Below are 16,416 nucleotides of genomic sequence, written 5' to 3'. Positions count from 1 at the left end.
ATTAAAGACCGATGGAAGACCATGATCGTCCACGCATACAACACAGCACACAATGATGATGGTGAATAAGTGAACTGTGATCTCAGCTTTACCTACCCACCCGCCTCTAATTATGATATCTAAGATTATATGTACTTAATATATGGAAATATGATTTGTAACAAATGTTCTTATGCACTAATATTATTTGCAGATTGGGATTCCTGCTGTATTCATCAATTAGTTAAGATAAAATGTTTTGTCTTAGAAACTTTGGTATCTTTTACATATTTCAGTTATTGAATCATTTTACAGATACGTTTTTTGGACTGACTGGGGTTATGAAGCCTACATTGGTCGCATGGGTATGGATGGTAGAAATTTTTCAGCCATCATTACCTCAAAACTGGAGTGGCCTAATGGATTGACAATTGACTATACAAACGACAAACTGTATTGGACAGATGCCCATCTGGATTACATTGAGTAAGCACATTTGAAACTTTCACTAAGGAAATCCCTAATTCCACACATTTGATGAAATATTACAGTCAAACTTTGTTCATTTTGCATACTCAAGGCTTAGGTATCAGCAGAGTTTCAAACCACTGCATTACAATTAAACCTTCTTATTTGGTTACTCACTGCCTGTTACACCGCTGGCGTTTAAGGCAGCAATGAAGGGCCTCCAATTCTGGTGGTGTTCAGGGCTTCCTTCATCATGTCAGTAGCTTCCTCTCAGTTTTCACTACTATCAGTCACACAAGTTCCGAATGGAGAATCAGGAATACACTCGGATGTGGAAGGATTCTTCATCGCTGTTTCTGTAACAATTTTTTTTAACCAGTCAGGGTTGTTGCCTGGAAGACTAGTGGACCACTCTTAGTCTGGCCTCTGCCCTTTGACCTGTTTGACATGGGTGACCCTACCAAGAGCCAAAGCATAAAGCCCTGACTCCAGCCAACATATCTCTCTAGATCATTGAAGCACGCAAGCCTCCAAATCACAACAAGGTTGTGGTGCTCTTTGACTTTTAGTTCATTTCTTAAAGATAGAGTAGTCTAGGGGGTGTGAAAAGTGTGCCCCCAGTGAGCCAGGCACCAAACCATCCAATTTCCAAACAATAGAATCAGGTTTAACATCACTGGCATATGTCACTGTTTATATTTATATATATATATATTTATAGACAGACACACACACACACACACACACACACACACACACACACACACACACACACACACACACACACACACACACACACACACACACACACACACACACACACACACACACACACACACACACACACACACACACACACACAGTGCCTATAAAAAGCATTCAACCCCCCTTTGAAAGTTTTCATGTTTTATTGTTTTACAACATTGAATCACAATAGATATAATTTGGCTTTATTGACATTGATCAACAGAAAAAAACTTGATAGGTCTCTATCAGATTTGCACATCTGGACACTGCAATTTTCCCCCAGTCTTCTTTACAAAACTGCTCAAGTTCTGTCAGATTGCACGGGGATCGTGAGTAAACAGCCCTTTTCAGGTCCATGAATATTAAGTGTATTGAATAGTTAGATTAAATAAGTAGTGCAAAAAACAGGAATTTTAAAAAAAAGTAGTGAAGTAGTGTTCAAGGGTTCAATATCCATTCTGAAATCAGACGATAGAGGGAGAGAAGCTGTTCCTGAATCATTAAGTGTGTATCTTCAGGCTTCTGTAGTAGTCAGAAACAATGATCTTGGCTTTTCCTGCATACTTGAAATAGGTAATGTTGACTGTACATTGTGCTTTTTAGTTGTCCATTGTGGCTGTATTTTCCTACATTTTAAAAATTGGAATATACTATTGTAACTTGGCTTTGAATTTCACTGCATTGCTACAAAATTATTTTACATTTCAAAATAAAATGAAATTGTATTAAGATTTAACTGATTTGTCATGGTTAATCCAAAATATTTTCACATAACCTTTGTACTGAAATACAGTACCTAAAATCAAGCATTTATTTTGGAATCTGGCCCTTCCTTGATGACTCAGTTACTTGTCAAAAATTGATAAATTCTCTGTAGACGTGCACCCACAAACTCTCCATTTAAATGTCTCTCCATTTGTTTGTATTTAAATACAAACCCATGAACACCACCTCAGTCTTTCTATTTCTGGTTGTGCACTATTTAACTAATTTAAGTGTTTGTTTATTTAGTTGGTTCATTGTTCTTGTGATACAGTGCTAAATAGGCCCTTCTGGTCCTTCAAACCTTGCTGCCCAGCAACCACCGATTTTACCCTAGCCTAATCACGGGACAATTTACAATGACCAATAAACCTACCAACCGGGACGTCTTCGGACTGTGGGAGGAAACCTGAGTACCTGGAGGAAACACACGCGGTCATGGGGAGAACATACAAACTCCTTAGAGGGAGCGGCGGGAATTGAATCCAGATAGCCTATGCAATAAAATGCTGTGCTAACCACTACACTACTAAACTGCCCTAAGTATATATAGAAATAGGTATATATACTTACTGAAATTCACAGTTTTTTCCTATATTGAATTTCATTGTATTGCTGCTACAAAGTTAACAAATTCCACAATAGGTGCTGGTGATATTAAACATGGTTCTGATTCTGATTCCTTTGTTATTAAATATGACTCATGGTTTTGGGACAATGAATCCCAGGAAAATCCATATTTAAATTCAAACTTTAAATTTTCTTTACGTAAACATACATCCTCCACAATACTTTTGGTTCTTGTTTAATTCAAATTAATTCAAATAAATACTCCAGCCCTCTGTATTCAGCATTCAATTCTAGCACTGTCTGTAAAGAGTTTCTATACATCTTCCCATGGAATGAGTGGGATTTTTTTTCAGGTGCTCTGGTTTCCTCCCATAGCCCAAAGATGTACCATGTAGGTTAACTGGTCATTGTAAAGTGTCCTGTGATTAAGTTAGGGTTAATCACAGTTGCCGGTGGTTGCTGGGGCTCGAAGAGCGGGAGGGGCCTACTCTACATTGTATCGCTAAGTAAAAATAAAATAAAATCTTCACTAAGATGGGGGAAAAGATTATCAAGACATGGCCTCTATCTACCTATCCTTGAAAAGAGTTAACAATAATTGTACTGTATGTAAGTGGACACAGAAGTATGGCAAACAAATCACAGGTACTTGCTTATCAGAATTGGTGCCACATCACAAACAAAACTAGGTAGGTGAACTTAATCCAAGTAAGACAAGGAAGATATTGGGGGGGCTGGAGGAACCCACCCTGCACTCTTTCGCTAAATAAAAAATGAAATAAATAAACTGATCATATTTAAGTTGGGGCAGCACAGTAGCATGATGGTTAGCACAGTGCTTTACAGTACCAGCAACCTTCTGCTGACTGTGAGGAGTTTGTACGTTCTCCCTGTGACTGCGTGGGTTTCCTCTAGGTGCTCCTGTTTCCTCCCACAGAACAAAGACATAGCAGTTGGTAGGTTAATTGGTCATTGTAAATTGTCCTGTGATTGGGCTAGGATTAAATCAGGGGATTGCTGGACGGTGTGGCTTGCAGGGCAGGAGGGACCTATTCCACGTTGTATCTCAATGAGTAAATAAAGTTCCACCATGCTGATTTGATTGGCATAGTCTGAACCACTAGCTACTCCTCATGGCCAAAAATCAATTCCGACTGACATCTTCAAAACTTGCTGAGAAGAATTACATTTCAGTGTCAATTAAGGCAGTTTTTACTTTCTCACAATGGAATTATAAATGGCTTTTTGTTTTATAGGTTTTCAAATCTGGATGGAAGCTTTCGACATACAGTATTTCAAGGGATACTGAGCCACCCATTTGCAATTAGCCTGTTTGAGGATACAATATATTGGACTGATTGGAACACAAAATCAGTGGAGAAAGCAAATAAATACACAGGGGAAAATAGAGAGATTTTGGTGAACATCACCCATATGCCCACTGATATGATCATATATCACCCATACAGACAACCAAGAGGTAAATGTATAGGAAGCATTCTTTCTTACCTCCTATGGAAACAGTGTTGCACTGCAATAAAATATTGGATTAAAGTCTTTCCCTAGATTAAATAAATTTTACATACTTTCTGAAAGAAAATCACCTAGAATACATGTTATGCCCTTCGAATTTCACTGTTAGATACCTGGGCTATGACCAAAGGAAAAATAGCTGGAGTCGCTTAGCACTTTAGTGCAAGAGTGTTTATTAGGTGTGTAAAAAAATCAAACTTACAAAATATAGTGAAAAGAAAACTGCAAATATTTACAAATAGCCCTCTACCAGAAAACACAATAATAGCTTTGTACTTACTCTTGTCCAGTGTGAACTCCTGACAGCCCCGATCTCTCCCTCAGCCCCTATTTCTCTCCCTTTCTGAGGGCGATGAGTTCCTTTTTATTCAGCACTAGGACATAGCATCTTTAATTACCAACAAAGTTAACTCAAGACTATCCATGAATTAGAATATGATACTCCCCACAATGTAGTTACATTACAAAATGAACTGAAGTATCCACCTTAAATACAGTATGCAAACAGCATATACACATTTACATATCCCATTACAAAAGTGATGAAATCTTCCTTTGTGTATGGTGGAAAACCAGCCCAAGTGCATCAGCTCAGTTTAGGAACTGTGAAGAGAATACACCAGGGAAGACATTGAACTGCGTACACTCAGCACAGCGACATGGCGATGTTTGTGTGTAAGGAGTGTGTTTTACTCACTGCTCCCCATCATAGTTACTTTCCCTAGCATATACTGTTTTGCTCAAGAACATATGTTTGACCTGCTTATACTGAATATGCTTGTGTGATACAACTGATATACTGATATACTTCATAATAAAACTGAGGACTACAAAATTAAAAAAAACACATAAGAAAGAAGTTGATGGCCTGATAGTGTTTTGGAAATGTTCCTTTTTTTCATTAGCATTGTACTAGCTCTGCTTGAGCAGGGAGTGAAAGTGCTCTGTAGTTTTTTTTATAGATTTCTCTAGATGGGTAATTGTATATTTCAGGATAATTGTATGTTGAATTGTATAACAAAATAATTCTTCTCTAGATCTATTTCTCAGTAGAGTCACAGAGTCATAGAAATGTACAACACCTTCGGGCCATCTACTCTTTGCCGAAACTGTCTGCTCCCATGGACCTGCACCTGGACCAGAGCTCTCCATACCCCTGTCATCCATTTACCTATCTAAACTTCTCTTAAACATTGAAATGGGCTCACATGCACCACTTGTGCTGGCAGCTCATTCCACAATCTCATAACCCTCTGAGTAAAGATGTTTCCCCTTATGATCCCCTTAAACTGTTCCCCATTCACCCTTAACCCGTTAACCCGTGAACTCTGGTTGTAGTAATAGCCCCTCTGACAGCAGCCTCAATATCCTTAGTCAAGAGTCACATATTGTTATGCCCATTCCTCTTTCCTTTGCCACTATTGAACAGAGCGATAGTTCACAGCAGACATAATCAGAATTCAGAATCAGATTTAATATCACTGGCATATATCATGAAATGTGTTAACTTTGTAGCAGCAGTGCAATGCAATACATCATTAATATAGAAAATAATCTCTGAATTAAGGTAACACTATATATGTATATAATAGTTAAATGAAATAAGTAGTGCAAAAACAGAAATTTGAAAAAAGTAGTGAGGTAGTGTTCATGAGCTCAATGTCCATTTTGAAATCGGACGGCAGAGGGGAAGAAGCTGTTCATGAATCGCTGTGTGTGTGCCTTCAGGATCCTGTACATAAGGAATAAACCTTGAAAGGAAGAAAACTTGCTATCAAGATAACAAGTTGTGTCTATTTGTTTTTTTTAGTCCTATAACTTTGCAGTGCGGCCTCATTGTACAGTTCTGCTCTCCAGAAAAAAAAGATTAAAACATATCCAAGTTCTCAATTACTTTTATACTGATTCTCATTTCAGCAATCAATCCTTGTGGTACAAATAATGGTGGCTGCTCCCATCTGTGTCTGATAGCAGCAGGTGGCCTAAACTATACTTGTGAATGTCCAGAGAACTTCATAAGGCTGCCGGGCAGCACCTCTCACTGTTTACTGACGTGCACAAGTACACAGTACAGATGTACAAACAATGAAAGGTAACTAATGATCTTTGTTTAATTAATTCTTTGATTATCGTAAGTTCACATTTAATGTATTGTTTCAGCAATTCAACAACCATAGAACAGCGCCTAGCTCATGGACAGGCCCGACAGCCCATGGTGACTCTGCCAGCTGCGATGCCAACTTAAAGTTCTTCTGTATATTCATTTATTTTTTATTTATTGAGTGCCTTCTGGCCCTATGAGCTGCACCACCCACCAATTCCCCGATTTGACCCCAGCCTAATCATGGGACAATTTACAAAGACTAATTAACCAGTCAACAGGTATGCCTTTGGACTGCACGAGGAAACCAGAACACATAGAGGAAACCACTTGGTCACAAGGAGAACATGCAAACTCCTTACAGTTAGCAGAGGAATTCAACCTGGGTCACTGGTACAGTAAAGCGGTGTGCTGACCATTATGCTACCATGTCACCCCAGGGTCCAGGAACTCGCATCGCTTGACTTCATGTGCCTGTCGAACTACCTTTCACATCTTACTGTCGTATCTACTTCCACCATCTCCCCAGCAGTGCACATCAGGCACCTACCATGCTCTCTGTGTGTTTAAAACATAACTTGCCTCATAAATCACCTTTAAACTTTTCTCCTCTCACCTTAAAGCTATACCTTCCAGTACTTCACATTTCCACCCTGAGGAAAAAAGGCTGACCATGTATCCTATCTATGCATCGCGTAGTTGTATAAACTTCTATCGAAGTTCAAAGAAAATTTGTTATCAAAATACCTATATGTCACCACATACAACCATGAGATTCATTTTTTGTGGGCATGTTCAATAAATACATAGAATAAGAACTGTAACAGAATTAGTGAAAGACAGAACCAACTGGTGTATAACATAAATCAAATCTGCAAATATAAAAAAAGCAATAAGTATCAAGAACATGGGATGAAGAGACCTTGAAAGTGAGTTCATGGGCTGTGGGAACATCTCAATGATGGAGCAAGAGATGTTACCACCTTTGGTTCAAGAGCCTGATGGTTGAGGAGTAATAACTGTTCCTGAACCTGGTGGTGTGAGTCCTGAGGCTCCTGTACCTTCTTTCCGATGGCAGCAGTGAGAAGAGAGCATGTTCTAGGTGGTGAGGTCCCTGATGATGGATGTGTCTTTCCTGGGAAGGCATTTCATGTAGATGTGCTCCTTGGTGATGAGGACGTTACCCATGATGGGCTGGGCTGAATTCACTACTTTTTGCAGGACTTTCCGTTCAAGGGCATTGGTGTTTCCATACCAGGCTGTGATGCAACTAGTCAATATACTCTGTATTACACATCTATATTGAATTTTGTCGAAGTTCTAGATGTCATGCCAAGTCTTTGCAAACTGCAAGGAAGTAGAGGTGCTGCCATGCTTCCTTCATAATTGCACAATCTGCTGCGCTATAATCCGGCCATCTGGGACCTCACCTGTGGCAAAACAGGATACAAAGTGCATAATTTCCCCCACATTTATATTGATCTGATGAATGTATTCATTGCATACATCAACCTTAACTTTAAAATTTTAAATTGTTGCTTTGCCTCTCCAAGGTGTATTCCAATCTGGTGGAAATGTGATACAGAAAGAGATTGCTCAGATGGTTCTGATGAGCCCAGCACCTGCCCACCTCGCTACTGTGGTTTTGGACAATTTCAGTGCAATGACGGTAACTGTACCAGCTCTTACTCCTTGTGCAATGGCTTTTTGAATTGCCCAGATGGATCTGATGAAGACGCTGCACTTTGTGGTAAGCATTTCTTTTTGTTAATTGTGCACAGCTTTTACCATTAGTGTGCATTTTTGACTGCTTCTCGTCTCTTTCTCTGCAAATTCTTATCTTAGAATGCTTATTTCAAACAAGAAACTCAAATCAAAGTTGTGAAACTATGCAAAGGAGTCACAGAAAAGCACAGCAACTAAAACAGCTTCATCCTTTGGCCCATTAGTCCATGCTGAACCATTTAAACTGCCTTCTCCCATTGACCTGCACCAGGACCATAGCCTTCCATCCATGTACCTATCCTATTTCTCTTAAATGTTGAATTCAAACTTGTATGCAGTACTTGTACTGGCAGGTTGTTCCACACTCTCATGACCCTCTGAGTGAAAACTTTCCCCTCATGTTCCCCTTAATCTATTCACCTTTCACCCTTAACCCATAACCTTCAGTTGTAGTCCTACCCAACCTCAGTAAATATCGTCAGTCATTCATTGTCTGCTTTCTGTCCCATCACCCTGTATTTAACTTCCTCTACTGGTGTATGTGTGTGATGAAAACTGAGAGTATTCAATAATTCAATAGTTCCATTTAATAGCAGAGAACGTATACAGTATACAGCCTGGAATTCTTGCTCTTCACAGACATCCACAAAAACAGAAGAGTGCCCCAAAGAATGAGTGACAGTAAAAGTATTGGAACCCCACCACACCACCTACTCCCCCCAAGCAGCAGCAGTGGAGCTCCGACTTAAGAATCAGAAATTACTCTCCCTCACCAATGAAAGGATGAGACAGAGAGAGAGGTTCGCCAAGTAGAGACCTCCAACAGCTAATCGGCTGTTCCCAATATTCCGTTTTCTCCTGCGATGCTGCAGTCTGTGGCGCTGGCATAGAATTAGCTCATCCCCAGTGCTGCAAAGCCTTGGAACCCCAAGTTGGGTGGCTCAACTTCTGGGCCACATCATTGGGATATCAAAAAACGGCCAGTCAGTGAGCCCTGGGAGCAGGTCTCATCACCATAAAGAACCGAGGTTTGAGTGCAGCTCTAGGTTAGGGTCTTTGACAGAACCCCATCCACCTTGGAAAAAAAGAGATACGTTAAAGGTTGAAATTAAGCTGTTCCCACAGATGAGCTTGAGGAAGTCACTTTAATGCCATCGTAGCTGCGCCCACCCAATTGTGCACAGACTTCTAGATTACCTTCGGGATCAAGTTTGGCTCTCAATACCATTTTACAGTGAAGATTTCCAGCCATGATACTTTGATACTTAAACAATTTTTAGAATCTCTCCCCTTCGTTGACTCTTCAAAACTGTCCATTGTTGATCAACATGTCTATAAGATACAGGATCCGAATTCGGCCATTCGGCCCATTTTCTATTGTTGTACAATATTCTTTTAAACTGATTAAAACTTCAGAGGAAGTTGGATTAGGAAACACACGTATTACAATAAATCATTCTAACAGAATCTGTCGAACATTCTTTTAAAGGCAAGCCCTACCTTTAATCCACCTGTAGCAAAAAGATAAACTGAAAAGAAATGACACACAGAATAAAATCCAGTTAACTATTTGATTTGAATCATCTTTACACCTCAAATGATCAATTTTGTAAAAAATATTTAAAAAGGATGGTTTTCATGTCATTACAACCACTTCTGTGAAAAACTTTTGCTTTTTCTCCCCAACACTGCTCAGATAAATTGCTCGGCATTATTAGCCCATTAGATATAGGAGCAGAATCAGGCCATTTGGCCCATCAAGTCTGCTCTGCCATTCATCATAGTTAATTTATTCTCCCTCTCAGCCCTAATCTTCTGCCTTCTCCCTGCATCACTTCATGCCTTGACCGATCAAGAATCTTTCAACTTCTGCCTTAAATATACCTAATGATTTAGCCTCCACGACCACCTATGCAATAAATTCCACAGATTCACCACTCCCTGGCTAGAGAAATTCCTCCGCATCTCTGTTCTAAAAGGACGTCCCTCTATTCTGAGGCTGTCTCCTCTGCAAGATCTCATGATTTAATTTTTGTCTCTTCTCGACTACCTCCATTTATAAGCAAAGGATCCATTAAAATCAGTCTTCTAATGTGACCTGAGTTGCTGCATCCATGTTTGAACATCTGAAATATTTACATGTGTTGCATGTTAGTTCTAGATTTAAATCATTTTAAATGTTGTGGTGTTTGTCGAGCTTGGCAATTAGCTTGCAGACATTTCATCACCAGTCAGGCTGACATCCTCAGTGCTGCTCCTCTCTGGGAGTTCTTGCATTTATATAGGCCCCCATTCGCTTGCCTCAGTCCTGATTAGCTACCCCTTCAGTCGACCTTTGAATTCTTGGTACCACTGAAGACAACCGAAAAAAGCAATGTGGTGTACAGGAAACTGCAACAAGAAGTACGTCAGGCAAACGTAAACTCTCAACTCATTTACGAGAACACAAACTGGCAGTATGGAGACATAACCCACTGCCGCTGATCTCAGTACATGAAGACTGAGAACAATAATTTAACTGGACACCATGGTAGTTCTGAAGCAGGCGTGAGAATTTTTAGAAGCATGGCTTTCTTCTGATAACTCCATAAATAAACATATTGAAATAGACACCATCTATAAACCCCCTAAAAGCCAAAGAAATGTGAACTAATAGAATTCAAAGGTCATCTGAAGGGGTAGCCAATTAGGACCAAAGCAAGTAAACAGGGGCCTGTATAAGCATGAGCACTCCCAGAGAGGGACAGCAACAACTGCGCAATTTGATGTCACCTCAACTGGTGCTGAAACGTCTGCAAGCTAAACATCGCAATATCAAAAGCCTCAACCCGAGCTATCGATATTCACCAGCATCCTCATCAATTACCTATGTTTAATTTCATCTTTGACTGTTCCTTATCTCAAGTATTCTCTCTCCTGTCATCCAGTCTTGTGAGTATTCAATTCTCTCCCCAGTACTTAGACCAACCCAGGGGTTCCCAACCTGAGATCCACAGACCCCTTGCTTAATGACATAAAAAGTTTAATCTAACCCTTCACTGACGTTATATTTTTGAGCACAGTTTCATAGATGATTTTTGTTAAATAGAAAAATACAGAAAATACTGGAAAACGAAGTGAGGATAAAGATTCAAATTAAGCACCTTTTATCAAAACTACTTTTCAAGCATCTTTCAAATGAATGTCTTCCTGGAGCAGGGGCTCCCAACCATTTCTATGCCATGGACCCCTACCGTTAATCAAGGGGTCTGTGGATCCCAAGTTGGGAACCCCTGCCTAGAACCAGCTCCAATTGCCATATTCTTCACCATCATTGAATTTCCTGAACTGCAGGCTTAATGTCCCAGCTCAATGATGGGATTTCACCCCTAGTTATCAAGGTTGAATGTCAACTCTCTTTCTCTCTCTGTTAGTACTGCTTGATCAGCTGGGGTGTTTCCAGCACCTTCCATGTTCATTCCCATGGCAGAGCAGACTCGATAGGTCGAATGGCCTAATTCAGCTCTTTATTGGATACACTTGTACACCTGCTTGTTAATGCAAATATCTAGTCAGCCAAACATGGCAGCAACTCAATGCATAAAAGCATGCAGATATGGTTAAGAGATTTAAACAAGAAAAATCTGCAGATGTTGCAAATCCGGACAACACTCACAAAATGCTGGAGGAACTCAGCAGGCCAGGTAGCATCGATGGAGAGGCTCCCTGGCATGGTTAACAGGTTCTTTTGTGGTTCAGACCAAACATCAGAACGGGGAAGAAATGTGATCTAAGTGACTTTGACCATGGAATGATTGTTGGTGACAGACGGGGTGGTTTGAATATCTGCCAAACCACTGATCTCCTGGGATTTTCATGCACAACAGTCTCTAGAGTTTGCAGAGAATTGTGCAAAGAACAAGAAAAAAATCCAGAGGAGAAAGGTCAGACTGGTTCAAGGTGACAGTAACTCAAATAGCCACGTGCTACAACAGTGGTGTGCAGAAGAACATCACTGAATGCATAATGCGTCAAGCCTTGAACTGGATGAGCTGCAGCAGCAGAAGACCATGAACACGTACTCAGTGGCCACTTTATTGGTAGAGCAGGTACCCAATAAAGTTGCATTGAGTGTATATCTTATGGTCTTACACTGCATAGCTCTTCGGGACGTCTTTCTTTCTTCCTTCCTTTATGGCTCCCTGACATGGTTCCAATAGCTCCTCTGTTTCTCACCACCCTGAGGATTGGCTAATCCTCTTCATTGTTGCCATGATGCAGGCCATTTTTGTGGACTGCTGTCTGTCAATTGAGGCATCATTCTCATTTGCTTCCAATAGAAATGGACAGACTGAAGAGGGATCTTTTATTAGTAGGAGAGTCTATGATCCAAGCACACAGCCGCACAATAAAGGGACATCTCTTTAGGACTGCAATGAAAGTCCTCTGTGATCAACTACCTCCAGGAAAGATGTAAACAAAGTTGAATGAGTGCAGAGAAAATTGCAAGGATATTACCGGATCTGAAGGATCACACAAGTTATAAGAAAGGGTTGACTAGGTTAGGATTGTATTCTTTAGAACATAAAAGATTGAGAGGAGATTTGATAGAGGTATATAAAATTATTAGGGGTGGTAAATAAAGGCAGGCTTTTTCCACTGAGGTTGTGTAAGACTACAACCAGAGGTCATGGCTTAAGAGTGAAAGCTGAGAAGTTTAAGAGGAACTTGAGGGGAAACTTCTTAATTCAGAGGGTGGCAAGAGTGTAGAATGAGCTGCCAGTACAAGTGGTGCATGTGATCTGGATTTCAATGTTTAAGTGAAGTTTGGATAAGCACATGGATAGTAGGGATAGATGGTCCTGCTGCAGGTCATTGGGAGTAGGCAGCTTAAATGGCATAGTATGGACAATGTGGGCTGATGGGCTGTTTCTGTGTTGCATTTCTCTACGAGGATGACGCTAAAATTTGTCTGTGACAGTGAATTCCACATTGCTCTCTGTGGCAATGGAGGCCAAGTCATCAAGTATATTTAAGGCAAAAATTTATAGGTTCCTGATTGGTAAGGGTTATCAGAATTGGAATCATGTTCAATATCACTGGCATATGTCGTGAAATTTGTTGTCTTTGTGGCAGCAGTATGATGCAATGCAGAGCAATAGAGGAAAAAGCCGAATTACAGTAAATGTGTGTGTGTGTGTGTGTGTGTGTGTGTGTGTGTGTGTGTGTGTGTGTGTGTGTGTGTGTGTGTGTGTGTGTGTGTGTGTGTGTGTGTGTGTATTAAACAGAAATCTGATGACAGAGAGGAAGAATGTATTCCTGAATTGTTGAATGTGTGTCTTCATGCCTTTGTACCTCCTTCCCGATGGTAGCAATGAGAACAAGGCATGACCTGGGTGATGGGGGTCTTAAATGATGGACACGGCCTTTTTGAGGCATCGCTCCTTGGAAATGACCTGAATACTATGGAGGCTAGAACTCATGATGGAGTTGACTGTGTTTACTACTCTCTGCAGCTTATTTTGATCCTGTGCAGCAGCCTCACCACTAACACCCCCTCCATACCAAACAGTGATGCAGTTAGAATGCTCTCCGCGGTACATCTGTAGAAGTTTGTTAGTGTCTTTGGTGACATACCAACCCTCCTCAAAGTCCTAATGAAATATGTCTACTGTTGTGCCTGCTTTGTAACTATGTTGAGTTAAAGGGAGAAGGTGGTAGAATGGGGTTGAGGAAAAAATCAGCAGTGCATGGCAGTGCGGACTCAAGGGGCTGAATGGCCTAATCATATTCCTCTTAGTATCTTATGGAATCAAAGTCCAAATGTAGAAATAGGTCTGAGATTTAAAATCAATGGAGATTTGTTTTCTAGGATTTCTGATGGGCTCACAGCTCACATTGGCTGCCAAGTCCCCAGTTCCCTCCATAATTAAAAAATGAGATCCAATATAAAGTGCATCACTGAACTGAATGAAACTAGGGCCTATTTATCCAATGTGACTTAATGTTTGTTTTATAGAGAGTCACCAGTGTCAGAGCAACCAGTGGCAGTGTGCCGACAGGAGCTGTATTCCTAAAAGCTGGCAGTGTGACGAGATGGATGACTGCCTAGATGGCTCTGATGAAGATCCTGCTACCTGTGATTCTAGAACCTGTAATCCTGACCAGTTTAAATGCGATAATGGCCATTGTATTCCACGATCCTGGAAATGTGACGTAGATAATGACTGTGGAGATTACTCGGATGAGCCTTACGAGGAGTGCCGTGAGTATATTTTGATGAAAAATGTCTTGGCAAGTAGATTATATTTAATATTTATCTGCTTTTATGACTCATAAACCACACATTAGATGCATTTCTTCAACATTTTCTAAAGAGAAAAAGATGAAGAAATGTAATGGGAAGCCAGGGAGATGGTATGGAGTTTATCAGGAAAAAAAGGAAGTTGGTTTATGTAAATATTATACAAGACTGTCCAATTTCATTCCAATTAATTTTGCTGGCTGCATTTACTTTGTTTTATATATGTTCACTTACTCATTATGTGCCATATTGTATAACATGGGCAATCAAGGTCTTTCTACAGAAGTGGTTTGCCATTGCCTTCTTCTGAGCAGCGTCTTTACAAAGACGGGTGACCCCAGCCATTATCAATACTCTGCAGAATTGTCTGTCTGGCGTCAGTGGTCGCATAACCAGGACTTGTGATATGCACCAGTTGCTCATATGGCCGTCCACCACCTGCTCCCAGGGCTTCGCATGATCCTCATTGGAAGGTTGTGCAAAACTACACCTTGCCCAATGATGACTTGCAGGCTAGTGGAGGGAAGGATTGCCTTATACATTCTCTGGTAGAGATGTATCGCATCTCCTCCCCACCACCCTTGTGAAGGGGTAGGAGGTCAAAAACATGGTAGTAACAAGAAGAAGGCATGTCCCAGATGGTGAAGGTTTCACGATTCAATGTACATTTATTATGGAAGTATGTATACAGAATACAACTCTGAGATTCGTCCTCCCACGGGCAGCCACGACGAAATGGATGCTGCCTCCTGGAGGTACTATCTATTAGAGTCAGGGTCACAGTAAAATACAGCACAGATTCAGGCCATCCGGCTTTTTTAGTCCAATGCAAGATCATTTAAACTGCCTACTCCCATCGACCTGCATCAGGACCATAGCCCTCCATATCCCTACATCCTCAATGGTGGGAAGAGTTATGCCCCTGATAGAACTGGATAAATCTATACCCTTCTACATCCTCTTGCAATCCTGTGCATCGGAGCCTCCAAACTGGCCTGTGATACAACCAGTCATGATGCTTTCCACCGTACACCTATAGAAATTTCCAAGTCGTTAGCATCATACCAAATCTCCTCAAACTCCTAACGAACTAGAGCTACTGGCATACCTTCTTCAGAACTGCATCAATGTCTTGGGGCCAGAATTGATCTTCAGAGATGTTTACATCCAGGAACTTGCAGCTGTTCATCTTTTGATCCATCTGATTCCTCACTGAGAACTGGAGCATGTTCTGCTTCCATAATAATTCTATTTTGAGATTTGGTTGTAAGCGGTGATACTTCCATAATAAATTTACTTAAGACTTTGAAGTTAATGCAAATATTTTTAGCTGGTAGGGAGAGCTATCAAATGCTTAAAAACTGATATTAATGGCCATTGATTCAGTGCACATCCCATCCATTTGCAAAACACATGTACAAACATCTGTATATCTGCAAGTCCAAATTAATATACTTGAATTAATAATTAGAATTGGGGCAGCATGGTAGCATTGTGGTTAGCACAGCACTTTACAGTAGCAGTGGCCCCGGTTCAAATCCTTCCGCTGTCTGTAAGGAGTTCATAACTGGTTGCTCCGGTTTCCTCCCACTACAGGTCATTGTAAGTTGTCCCACCATTAGGCGAGGATTAAACCTGGGGATTGCATGGTGGTGCAACTCAAAGGGCCGGAAGGATACATTCCACGCTGTATCTCCATAAGTTAAAAAAAAATTGTCCCTCACCAAAAACTGACATCAAAGGTTAAAAAATAGTGGATTTTGCTAGTAATCATATAGTCTTTATGTGCTTGTACGTGTGAGGACTGGCATCACACCACGGCATTGTGGGGTAGGTGTTGGGTATCGGACTCTTATTAAGTGATTTGTGATCTTGCGTGTGCTTACTGTGTGTGACTGTTTGTGATGTGCCTTTGCACCTTGACCCCTGTAGTAATGCTGTCTCATTTGGCTGTATTCGTGAGTATTCATATCTGGTTAAATAGAGCCATAGAACATTACAGCACAGAAACAGGCCTTTTGGCCCTTCTTGGCTGTGCTGAACCATTTTTCTGCCTAGTCTCACGAATCTGTACCTGGGCCATATCCCTCCATACCCCTCTCATCCATATATCTGTCCAAGTTTTTCTTAAATGTCAAAAGTGAGCCCGCATTCATCACTTCATCTGGCAGCTCATTCCACACTCCCACCACTCTCTGTGTGAAGAAGCCCCCCCCATGGTCCCTTTAAACTTTTCCCACTTCACCCT

General features: G+C 40.8%; 1 protein-coding gene across 1 annotated transcript in view; it reads left to right on the top strand.

Annotated features, from left to right (window-relative positions):
* The window catches only part of lrp2a (low density lipoprotein receptor-related protein 2a), a 396,886-nt gene that overhangs the window by 270,779 nt on the left and 109,691 nt on the right, over positions 1–16,416 (top strand). The window contains exons 49-53 of the mRNA XM_073047514.1: positions 295–465; positions 3,783–4,006; positions 5,977–6,151; positions 7,714–7,910; positions 13,884–14,129. Coding sequence (XP_072903615.1) covers positions 295–465; positions 3,783–4,006; positions 5,977–6,151; positions 7,714–7,910; positions 13,884–14,129 — 1,013 coding nt within the window. The remainder of the gene's footprint in view (positions 1–294; positions 466–3,782; positions 4,007–5,976; positions 6,152–7,713; positions 7,911–13,883; positions 14,130–16,416) is intronic.

Source organism: Hemitrygon akajei, chromosome 5 (genome assembly GCF_048418815.1).
Source record: "Hemitrygon akajei chromosome 5, sHemAka1.3, whole genome shotgun sequence".
NCBI lineage: Eukaryota > Metazoa > Chordata > Chondrichthyes > Myliobatiformes > Dasyatidae > Hemitrygon > Hemitrygon akajei.
The sequence above is the reverse complement of the archived record's forward strand: the minus strand, read 5'-3'. Positions and strand labels throughout refer to the sequence as shown.